The sequence below is a fragment of the Centruroides sculpturatus genome, unplaced genomic scaffold (genome assembly GCF_000671375.1).
Source record: "Centruroides sculpturatus isolate CEXI.00-Female unplaced genomic scaffold, Cexi_2.0 scaffold326, whole genome shotgun sequence".
NCBI classification, from domain to species: Eukaryota; Metazoa; Arthropoda; class Arachnida; order Scorpiones; family Buthidae; genus Centruroides; species Centruroides sculpturatus.
Genome location: NW_019384563.1, coordinates 15313 through 28321, shown reverse-complemented (window position 1 = coordinate 28321; position 13009 = coordinate 15313). Strand labels below are relative to the sequence as shown.

General features: G+C 32.1%; 1 protein-coding gene across 2 annotated transcripts in view; it reads right to left on the bottom strand.

Moving 5' to 3' along the window:
- The window catches only part of LOC111623994 (ubiquitin carboxyl-terminal hydrolase 34-like), a 133760-nt gene extending 127331 nt beyond the window's left edge, over nucleotides 1–6429 (bottom strand). For both annotated transcript variants that reach the window (XM_023366760.1, XM_023366761.1), the window contains exon 1: nucleotides 6213–6429. In XM_023366760.1, the coding sequence (XP_023222528.1) occupies nucleotides 6213–6255 (43 nt within the window). In that variant the 5' untranslated portion in view covers nucleotides 6256–6429. The remainder of the gene's footprint in view (nucleotides 1–6212) is intronic.
- Between the last annotated feature and the right edge of the window lie 6580 nt (nucleotides 6430–13009).

Sequence of the window (13009 nt, the reverse complement as noted above, 5' to 3'; positions counted from 1 at the left end):
CAACAACCACCAAAAAGGAAGGAGACAGACTAAAATTTCTTCAGGAGAGCACTATCTAAGCTAGCCTAATTTCCTGCAATAATATTTCATCTCTGACATGCACAACTCTACACATGCTTGATCTGTACTTTAAAAATGTTGTCCTAAGATTTTAATTTTTTTGTTGTTCCTTTATATATTCTATCAGTTAAACCTCACAATGTCCATTAAACATGGAAGAAAACATTAGTTACAGTAAAATTTTTGTTCCTCTTGCTGGTTATTGGGTGTCAGTGTTGTGATTTAAAATCTTGCAATTTTGAGAAATCTAAAAATTTGTACAAACTGGTGGTTTTTAAACATTTTTAAGCATTATTTATATTTAATTAAGACAGTAAATTCACATCAAAAAACATGGACATTCACTTTCTCTATTTTATAACTGATCCACTTCCAATGAGGAATTTGAGATGATTATATTAAACATTGATTTGTAATTTTTAAGACAATACCATATTTAGTATTATTTAAACTAACTGACACCTAAATGCAAATTCCAGTACATAATAAACAAAGAAATTTTAATGTTGAAATGTTTACGAAAAACGAAATCTTTTAGAGGCCTCTATAACATGGCCATAAACGTTTCAACATTAAAATTTCTTTGTTTATTATGTGCTGGAATTTGCATTTAGGTGTCAGTTAGTTGATTATATAGTTCCATTTTAAGTGTGCCATTTTTTGTTTAGTATTAGCAAGTTGAGGCCGAAGTTTTAAACGTGAAAACTTGTACATTGGACATTCAGTGCCGCTTTCCTGTAAGCCTAGAAGTTTGACAACGGTGTTTGGAATGTAGAACATGATTCCACTGACTATCCAAACACCATTGACAAACTTCTAGGCTTACAGGAAAGTGGCACGGAACACATTACCGCGTTTAAAACTTTGGCCTCAACCTAGCTATTATTTGTCATACTTGTAGAAAAAATTTGATAAACTAATAAAATTTATTTTATGAACAATTAGAATTATTGAATAAACAGGTACAAAGCTAATAATCTCTATAGCAGTCAAAAAATAATAATAATCTGAAATATCTCTGCCCCAAATGATATCAAATTAAAGGTATTATGTATATTTTCAAAGTAATTTTGTCGTTGATTTGACTGTCACATACCAAACTTTCAAACCTTTCCAAATTGCAACTTTATTTAATACAATTTTGGATATGCAAACACAGTAAATATTCTGACAATGGGCCTTCTGTCCTGAAATGTTACAATTCAATTCAATTGCAACTTCTGAAAGAAAGAAAATTTTAGCAATTACTATTTTTTTTTATTAAAACTCAAAAAGGAAAATAAGTTCATTGGTTACATAATAATAAATGTAAGGAAAAAAGCAAATTATTAAAAGAACCATTCATTTTAAAGAAAAGAGAAATCAAAAAGAAATAAAAATATTCAAAACCGAAAAATTTATATAAAAATAGACATGTTCAACTGTTTTCAAGTCATCCTTAAGATCCAACCAACATTCTAAAATTAGTTGTTATGTTGGAGAAAAAACAAAATTTTATGTTCTCAAATTTAAGAGGTTTAATTTCTTTGTTCAGTTTTTCGGTCAAGTTTATCTTTAACAAAGAACGAAAGTAAGAATTAGAGAGTCTATTTTTCCACTTACTAAATTTCAACTAAGCACTTTCTGAATTCTTCCACCAACTTACCTTAGAACCACAATTCTATTTACAGGTTTTAAACAAATGTTCCAATTGGAATACCACAATTCAAATTTAAAAAAAAAACATCACCAAGTATTTCATTTAATTAAATATTTTCCCTCTCATCTCTCTATCTTTATATGATGTATAAAATGAGAGATAAAAGAAAATTAGTAGTCGGTCTCAATTATTTATAAAAATCAAATAAATTTGTTTGGAAATTATAAATTAAAAAAAAAGCCATTTAAGGAAAGGAAATACAATACTCATTTTTTTCATTTGAATTATAATATTCCAATTGGAACATTAGTTTGAAACCCGTACAAAGAACTGTAGTTGCAATGGCAGTCAATGGAAAAATTCAAAAAATTCAAAACTAAAAATCAACTCTGAAGATGGACAAATGAAATCCGAAATCATTTAACTGAAAGTTAATAAGTGAAAATTAATTATACACCATTTTGGATGTACGTTTATTGAGATGGAGTATAATAATTCCTAAATTTCCATTCACACATTCTTTCACATTCCAACACTGTTTAACAGAGATCAATTTGTTAAAATTTTTTTGACTACATACTTTTAAATTGCTTTTTCCAACATTTTCAAAAACAAAATTTAAATACTGATAAGTTCTATTAAATATTAAACTTGTTAGTTATAAATTCCAAACTGATTTTTAACAAGTAATAATATTTTATTTAATCAGTTAAAAGTGATAACACCTTTAACTGATCCTACAAATTCAACAGAATATAACAAATACATTGTAAATAATGCAAAAAAAAACAACATAAAATAAACCATACAAGGTAATAATAAATTTATAAACAATAAGTATAAAGTAATTTAATATTTGCAGAGCTAAAGCATGCTTATATATTATTTGATGAGAAATTTCCAAACAATTGGCAAAGATTCAACATCTTAAGCATTAAAAATGTCAAAATTTATGAAATAATCTCAAAAATCTTTTAATGCAGTATATATAACTTTATTCTAACATTTTCAATTGTTTTAAACAATCTTCAGGAAAAACATTCAATAATAACAAATGTCTAACTGCTTTTAACAAAAAAAAACAGGCATTCGTTCTCATTGGAATGTTTTCCTGAAGATTGTTTAAAACAATTGAAAACATTAGAATAATGTTATATATATTGCATTAATAGGTTTTTGAGTGATTATTTTATAAAAGTGTAGTTTAGAAAAGAGCAATACTAATAGATAGGAATAAATAGTCAAATTTATAAATGTAAAAAAAATTTTTTTGAAAATGTTCCTAAAACTTAGCCCAATACTCTGAGTTCCAATGCCAATTGGGAAACTGGAATAACTCAAAACAGCAATAAATATATCTACAAAAGAACCTTTTCCATTGAGGTTTAATGCGAAATAAAAGCTTTTAGACTAACATTTTCAATCTGCAAATGGAAATCAGCTTCAGGTTCATACATTCAATGATGGAATGCATCATCAAATGTACAAACCTGAAACTAATGAAAAATGTTACTCTGAAAGTTTTTGTTTCACATTAAACCTTGCTGGAATTAAGGCTTTTTGGTAGATGTATTTATTGCTCCATCTGTAATCAGTTGAATTTGCATTATTTGTAATGTTTTGTATTTATTCATAATGGCTTGGCATCTTATTCTATTAAATTTTTCTATCAATGTTATTTAACATCTGAAACAACAACCATGTAACTAGCCAAACATTGTCCATTAAAATCTTATAACTAACATAATGACAAATTGTTATTAGTTATGTTGCCATTAATATTTTTCTACATCAAGGATGTATTTTCATAATAGCATTTTTGTAATCAAATGCAGATCTAGTTACTAATAAAATATATAAGTCAATATCATAATAAATATTCAAAAGATGTCAACATACCTTGATTTTCCAACAACAGAATTTCTTTTAATAGTAAACATTAACGTTTCCATCATTTTAAATGGCCATCTTCCAGCAATCCCAAAATAAAAACTTATTTTCTATTTTTATTTTGAAATCACCTGAAAATGGTCATTTAAAATGACTAGAAATGTTAATGTTTGCTATTAAAAGAAATTTTTGTTTAAGTATCTCTGGATAAAGCAGTCTTATTTGATAATAGTTGAGAATTGGAGTGCACTGATTGCTTTCAAAGATTTTTGTTACTGGAAAATCAGTGTGTGTTGAAATATTTTGAAACTGAATCCAGTTTAAGACTCAGTCATTCTATTAGTATGTTCTTATAAACTCTTGGTATTTTGTTAAATTTACAAATGTGGAAAAATGTAATTGATTACCGGCAGAAAGTTTCAAAGCACAAGAAACCAGAAACATCAATTAATTCTATCAAGACAAAACTAATTAAAACAGTTTGTTAATTCTACTTCTATATTGAAAACATTGTTAAATTATATTTAACTTTATTAAAATGAAAAAAGTCTAAATTTAGTCAAAAATTACTTTATTGAGAGAAATAATCTATACATGCAGATTTTCATTGTGAAGTTGTTTAAAACTTTACAATGATATAATGTTTTGTTACCATTAATTATCAGTTTAATGATAATTAATGGTAACAAAACATATCATAATAATTAAGAATAAATTTATTACTTACAGATTTCAATAAATGCTAATTTATCAATGAAAAACAAATATCTTAAAACAGAGGTTCCCAACCTTTTTCTTCAATATACCCTTCTATAGAAACTTTTCTTTTTAATTGACCCCCCTTAAAATTTTTATTTCCCAAGATTTTGCATAATACCTTTCACCTGTACATCAAGCAACTTATTAAATCAGTTAATCAATTTTCCACATAATTTGCCATTATTTGAAATTCTCAAAACAAAATTTCAATAAGTATTTGAATAAGTATTTGATTTTTCTACTGACCCTCAACTGATCCTTTTCAAAATTCCACTGACTCCCAGGGGATCTGTATCGACCCATTGGGAATCAGTTTTGAAAGGATAGATTTAAAAGGAAATTTTTAATGACTGAATCCTTAAATAAAACCAACCTAACATATGTTAATGATCAACAATACAGTCAGATTCTTATTAATTATCCTTATAAGCTATGGTCCATTAATTATTAAGATACTAAGTAATTTTGACTAGGGATCAGCAGTTAAGTCTCCATCCCATGTTACATTTAATCATCAGAAATAAAAATTTAATTTAAAATATTTTGGAAGAAAAGATTGGTCCAGAGTGGGATCCAAACCCAAAACTTCCACCTGAAATTTTGTCCAATCTTCACTTTCAGATCAATTTATTTAGAAGCCATCACCATATTAGTCACTTACATTAATTAGCCATAGCATAGTTCAATAACAATCCAGCTGTATCATTTTTCTACATTCAAAAATGTCATGGCAATAATATATTTTCATTTCTAAAATTTAGTGTTTTTGTTATCATCATTTAAAGCAAAAATGTATTGCTTAATTTATAAATTTTAAATATTTGGTTGGCAAATAATCAAATAATTTAAATATGACTGGGCCAAATATACCATATTCAGTAAAACTACATTCCTAGTAGAAAATTCACAAAATAACTAAGTATTATATAAAATAATCATTAGTTATTTTGTGAATTTTCTATTTTTTTTTTTTTAAAGTTTTGTTTGTATACTCCTTCAACCAAAACATTGTATTAATATATGAAATAACTAAAAATTTTACAAAAAGTGCCAAATTATACATTTTGACAATAATTAATGAATTTAAATATCTATCTATTGACAGTGCTCCCCACACACATAACTGGCCCACCGACAAATTCATTTCATCTAACAAGAATTAAGGAAACAGCACAAAGAAACAAGGGTTTAAAACAAGCAGAAAAATCAGAAACAGAAAATAATCGAAACCACCAAAGTTTTATGGTGCAAGAAATAAGACACCAACAACAAAATGCTAATATCACTTTAAATATTCAGAAGCATCTCTTTGCAATCCAAGAAGAAACAGATTTTCCCACGAGTAACTGAAACATCGGCCGAAGGCCGAAGCCATCGAACAGCACATCTTGTCAGTTTTCGGCTCCCAGAGACCAAAGAACAATCCAGATCGCACCCCAATCTCCAAACCACAATGAAACGCACTTAATTTTGAATGTCCCATGGTCCCGGCCAAACTTCCAGGCCACAGAGTTTTACAACGCCTCGGCCGGACCGGAGCAGCTCACAATTCACACGTCTAATATGAGGCGGAAGCCGGACCTCAGCATCTGGGAGAAAACTCAGAAAGGTAAATCAGAGATTCGACGCGAGAGCGAAAGTGATGACGAAAACGAAACTAAAGTTTTAAGGAGAGGAGAATTCGTGGAGAGCAAAAGGCCCCCGTCGGTGGGCCTACACGGTGGAAGCGAGCACCGTCCGGAGAGGAATGCGCGGAAAGAACGGGTCCGCGAGGGTTGGAAGCGGCGGAATTAGCGGGCGGCGAAACGGTCCGACTAAATAATAATGGGCAGTACGAGTGCGAAAGACTGCAGAAAACACTAACATTTCTCTAGGAATTCGATGACCTCCGTACATATATCACACATTTCCGACTTCGGCTTATTTTCTCCAATGGATAAACATCACAGGAATTGGAATAAGTTAAACTCCTAGCCGACTACAACTATGTTTCTGCGGATCACACAAAAGAATTTACATCGTGAGAGTCGCCATTTTCTCCATTATCAACCGCTAGACGTGCCACGTAGTGTTGCCAGCCGGTCGATGGAGAATACTCCCGTAAATTTCCTCGACGAAATTATCACCTGGATAAATTTTTAATAAAACGAATAGATGAATATCTTCTCGGGATCTCGGTTGCAATATTTATTTTCTCATTCAAGTATTAATACGATAATATTAAAAGGAATTGTTTCTATAAAAAAAAATATGAGAACGTTTTACGTAAACGAGGAAAAACAATCGAAATAAGACGAAGGAAGTGATGAGAAAATCGCGAGAAAAAATATGTTATTGCGGAAAATAAAGTAACCCATTCTGTAACGGTAGAGAGTTTATGGGAAAAAACCGACCCGGGAGAAAAATGATAATTGGGGTTCCAGTGCCCAGTAGGGGCTGAGTTTGGCGACCGGATGGCCGAGCAGTCAAGGTGACAGCCTACTTTTCTGAGGAATTTGGGTTCGAGTCCGGACGGGTGGAAAAATCTCCAGGAATTTTTCGGGGGTGGTCCGTCCGGATATGTCGGCGTCCCTCACCACCCGACCACCCCATTGTAGGCCTGGCCGAATCCATAATGGGCTTGCTAAAAGAGGTCCTCTTAGTGCCCACAGAGCAGAAAGAGTTAAAAAAAAAAAAGTAGGGGGCGCGAGGATAAAATCACTGAACGTGGTTAATTGGTCTCAGAATGGCGATGCGGGCGGTTTTCTTGGTCTTCTTTTTTCTTTTGGCCTGTGGCAATTTTTAATTAATGTCCACGGAGCGGTACCCTTTCTCTAGTGTTAGGATAATTACTTTTTATTTCTAAGCGGTTACAGGTAAGCATGATAAATGTCAGGGCAGTGCGGTAGATTTTTTAAGTATGATGCAAGTCTTCGAAATGCCGCCCCTTATATGTTTTTTTCCAGCCCCTTATATAAATTATTAGTCTTATATAGGCTATAATTGTTATTATTTGGTGTATCTTACCAGGGCCGTGCGGTATATTTTCTAAGTATGATGCAAGTCTTTGAAATTCTACCCCTTAAATGTTTTTTTATGCCGCCTCCTCACGGTGCCGCCTGATGCGGCCGCATCTCTGAATCATAGCACGGCACGGCCCTGATAAATGTAATCTCTAAAAGCATGCCTGTAAACATTACAGGTACAAAAACTGCCGTTAAGCATGCGTACATCAATTGTTTCCAAATTATTACAGCTTTATCTTAGACATACACGAAACACAATAAAGTATGAAACCTTCATTCAATGACTACGTTTTACATTCTTAATTGTTCGGCTATGGAAAGTCGTGATATCGGGGACGTCAAGTAATCGTTCCAACGTCAAAAGTTAGGTCAAGAATTTTCAGTATATAAGATCAGTTTTGATATCGGTGCCAATGTCATTTTTAATAAAACTGTATTTCGGCTTTCAAACGTAAAACTACACTTGGCGGTGCGTACATTACAGATTAATATCATTACTAATTTTTCCAAAGTTTATTTAATTATAAACAGTTTGACGAAATTATTAGAGAGGTTGGAGCCGACTTTTTCATGGCGAAAATGTGAACGTCCGACGTTCACGGTTTTCGCGATGAAAACGTCGGCCTCAACCTCTCTATTATCACATTATATACACTTTAAAGCAACAGTGAAAGAAATTTTTAGATAGACACCTTACTTATAAATGAATGATTTTTCCATTAAAAATACGATAATGCTTAGAACGGAATGCTCTAACTCGTAAGATTATAAGGTGGAATTACGAATAAAATAAAATATAAGGAGATTTAATTAAAAGTTGATAATTTCTCACTCTAAAAATGCTTCTGGAAATCTTTTCCTGGCTACAAACTTCTACAGTTCCAAATTTGTCAGATTTGTAAACAAGAAATCGTAATACGGCGAAACTTCCATTAACAGACCCTCTCAAATAGCGGACACCTCTATTTAACGCGTATTTTTACAATCCGCAGACCCTTCAAATAGGACATCTATTATATTTATAGTACTTCTAAATAACGAACGCCGTCGTCCATAATCAACCTTAGGAAAATGTAAAGTCCCGCCTTCAATATTTTAAAATTAAAACAAAGAATCAGTTCGAATACTCACTCTTTCAAAGGACGAATTTTGTCAATAGGCGTCGAATAAAGACGCTGTTGTAAGAAGCCGAACAACCTTTACTCTTTACCTGTTAGAAAACACTAAAGTTCTCCATCATTATATGTCATACATATTAATATTATTAAACTTCTGTCCTATTGTTAGAATTAAGCTTATGGTACCGAGAAACCATAAACTTCCCCGAGTTATTCATTCGTTCGACAAAAACAGTAGTACAGTAGTAACGATAAACAAACTTAAAACGGTACAACAACAGCGTTTATGTGGGTGAAAATTCAAATGTTGTGTTACGAAGATTTGCCGGCCACTTTAAAGCGTGAGAAGATATTCGTTATTCTGGAATTTATCACGTCATTTACGATTTTAACAGCTTTGTAGTGAAAGCATTTTTTGCAGGTAAATTTTTTTGTTTAATTATTTATTGAATAAAAGCAAAAATGTTCGAAAAGTTACACCCACTCGATAACTACAAATCAGAGAAATCCTTCTATAGATTTTTTATCAGTCGTTTATATCATAAACAATATTATGAATGCAAGAATATCGAACACGTTTTCCATCCCTGGAAGTGGCCTTTGTAACTCGACATTCGAACTCTGTTTAATTAAACTCACCTTTTCGTCCACCTGTTCGTAACAAGTTTCGGTTTTCTTCGTCGTTCTTCTGCCCACGTCGTTTTTTGATGGGTTAATTTAATAATTAATCGATGCACGAGTATTTACGTTTTTTTCGTAATTAACGTACAGCTCTGTTAAGGTCCCAAACGTATTATTCGGAGTTTGAATTGAGCTGTAAAAACTGACATACCGGTTTATCTCGGGAGAATGCCGGATTGAGTGACGTTTACATTCCTCTCTAGAGGACGCATTAAAAAATGAACACGTTTTTATTCTAAAACTGTGAAACAGTCAGTGTTACAACAAAAACTACGATTATATGTTTAATTGCTTCAACGAAAAAATAAACATATTAAATTTAAGAAACTCGCAGTAAATTATCTCGGCTTACACTGATTATCGTCGGCTTTGTGTGAAATTTGAGAGGACGGAGTTACTTTTAAGGTCAGTGTAACGTACACTGACTAACTACTATTACTACTACTAATGTTATTTGTTTTATTGTTTTGTAAACGAAAACTCTCTTCCTGGTTTTAAGTCAGTCAAATTACAATGTTTCTTTAACGTTTAATTAACAACTAGTTTCGTTAGATCTGATTAATTTTATATTATAGTCGCAGTTTAACAGGCATGCCAGTAACCCCGGTTTTTCCGGCATGCTGGTCATTCCGAGAAAAATACGATATTAGTAATTTCATAAACAACTGTATTTTATAAAGCCAATCTTAATATTCTTTTTTAATACACGTTAGCATAAAATAAATGAAAAAAATAATAATACATAAAATGCATACAAATTAACTTTACATAAACTTCTGACGCAAATCGGAAGTCACGTTATTTCAATTCAAAACTTTTTGAAAGAAGTTAATAAATGACCGGCATGACTCTATTGTATGATGTACATGGTCAAACACTACTAATTTCAGGTGAAGGGCATACATTTTAAATTAAATAAATTAAAAATTGCAGCCCGGCGTTGTGACCATGTTACAATAAATAATTGCTCGTAATCTTTTGATTTTATTTCACTAATAAACTGTCTACTTATTTAATGTGTTTAAAAAAAATGTATACGTTAATGTTTGTAAACGTTGTCATATTTATTTCACTGTCATTAAAGTACTGGACAGTTGATCATTGCTTTCAACATATTTAGGAAAAGTGGACCTAGTTAACAAAAAAATTCAAAATTCAAATATATAACACGTGCATTCGTTACCGTAAAACACGTGTTCTACTCGTCAAAGCCGGTGTCCTGGTAGGTGTTTAATGCGTGCATGCACGCAGGCGACCAATTCCCGAGGGCGGCCGATAGTGGTCAACGTCAAATGCCTCTTTTGTCGCATAAATAGTCCTCCAAGGACGCGACAGGGTTGTTGTAAATTTTAAACGTTTCTCACCACAGCTGTACGAATGTAAATATGTTAAACTTAATAGATTGTCCGTCGTTTGTTTTCTAACTAATTCGTTTTAGGACCAAGTGTCCACGAGAATTTCCAAAATTTATAACTTTTCAGTCACTCTCATTGAGCTGGAAAAAATTCTGTCTTTATTACGTCTGATATTACGAAGAAATCAGTCCCCACTGTACTCGGCTAGAGATTTGTTCAACTAAATTTTTGTTTCAGTAAAATTCCGGCTCTTTCAGTAGGGTTTTATTTATGTCTCTGATTCTAATTCCCTAATATCTCAATTATTTAACTATTTCTTAAGTAGAAATAAGTTGAAACCGGTTACTTTGTACTTGAATATTTGTAGTCTCGGGAAAGAAGCGGAAAGAGAAATTTTTATGACAACGGATACATAAATCGTAAATGTAAGGAATATAAATTCTAGAGTTTTGTTTGTACCTTGTGCATCTCATTCATTAAATTTAGTTGTAAATGATACTGCCAAAGTAACAGTTCATTTTTAAGCATTGTACAAGGATTGTACACGTTTTTTATGCATCCCCTTATAGATGGGGCATACTAAATCGTAATATCACTAGTTTAATATTGAAATATGTAATGCAAGATGAGAGAGCAGAATAAAAGCAATTCGACCTCTCAGACTGCAATTAATATCTTGAAAAGTTTAAATCATATAATAGATGATAATTCCCGAAACGCGAAAACAAAATATACAGCTCAATATTTGTTAGGTCAGGTTACGTCTTTCAAGTTCATTTGCCCAGTCGTTACATGGAATGATGTTCTTTCAAACATTGATGTTGTAAGTAAAATGTTCAAATGTCCTCAATCCGTCATAAACGAATCTCTTAATATTTTGAGTGAGATTGTTAAATTTCTAAGTGCAACCAGACCTGATATAGCATTTAACAATTAGGCATAAATAAGTTTCAGCTGCCGAAGTAAATATAGCGGCAGAATTTCCAGTTGCAAGAAGTAGAACTAAAATTCGCCATTTTGATTATGAAAGTCCGGATGAACAAATCGTAAAGTCAAAAGAATTGTTTAAAACACAATTTTATCTAACAATTGTTGATACAGCCTTATTAAATTCCATTCAGGAAAAATTTGAAAATCTAAATGAATGCAATAATGTATTTAAATTTATTTGTGAATTTGGAGAAACGACTGAAGACGAAATTAAAAAATCTTTTTTCAATTTACATGTTTCCCTTCAAATTAATAAAGAATGTTGATGGTCATGAGCTCTTCAATGAGATATTTTAAGGAACGTCAATGATTCAAGAAAGGTTTAATGATCTAGGACTGTTAGCCACAGAAAAAGAATTGTAGCAAAGTTTAGAATAATCAGATCTTATTGACAAATTGGCAAATAAGAAAGCAAGAAGAGTGCAGTTCTAACTTTTCTTGGATACACTGTATTTTGTTACTTCTGTTTTATATCTTGTACACTTTTGATTTCAATAAAATTAACTTGTTTCTTTTCAAGGCAACTGAAGTTTTTCTCTGTGATGGACATCGTCGCTTTCGGACACTTTAATGCTTAGACAGGATGGACAATTGGGGTATTTAGATGGAAAAGTGCCCGTCTATCGCATGCAAGCTGCACTAACTAACTGGCCATCGATTGTGTGAACGAATGATTTTATTAAGAATCGATCCTCAAAATGCTTGTCACAGATACGAACCTTTGCGGTTACTTTCTTATTTTTACGCGAAATGAGTTTTCTCCAGCGTTTCAAATAAATTTCTGGAACCCTTAAAAAGTACCTTTTATCGTCTTTTTCACTAGGGCAGTGTTTTTCAACCTTCTTGAATACGCGACCCCTTTACAAGTTAAAAAATTCTGGCGACCCCCTAGGGCCATATTAAAACTATATCAGTGATTTTAAAATCTATGTATTTAATTTTCTCTCTGTTGAGACAAATTATTGTTGATTAAAGTGAAAATTTCAGAAGAATCGACAATAACTTAACACACATAAAGTATGAAACTTCCTTTAATTATAACATTCGGTACAGGAAGTTGTTGACCTTTTTTTTTGTTTAGGATCAGAATTTTCAGCTTCTACGTTTCTACTTTTTATTTCTTTTTGCAGATCAGCTCAACACTTTTTCCGCTATCATTTTCTGGGGTGGGCCGTAATTCTGGCTGAAATTGTAGTTTATTTTTAATGTAGTGTAGGACCTACAAACACTTGTCTTTTTCTTTTACCCGCGACCCCCCGTGTAAGGCTTCGCGACCCGCAAGGGGGTCGCGACCCACAGGTTGAAAAACACTGCACTAGGGTATCCAGAATTGCACCCGGGAATAAAGCACGTTGGTCCGTTTGCTAATGACTAAACGAGTAAAATCAAATGATTAAACTACTGAAAAATATTATACAATGCCTTCTACTGTTTTTATATTCCAAACGTTCGAAGCGCCCGTAGCGGCTAATGAAGTAATTTCCACTACTTTTTTTCTCGCAGTCGGTGACC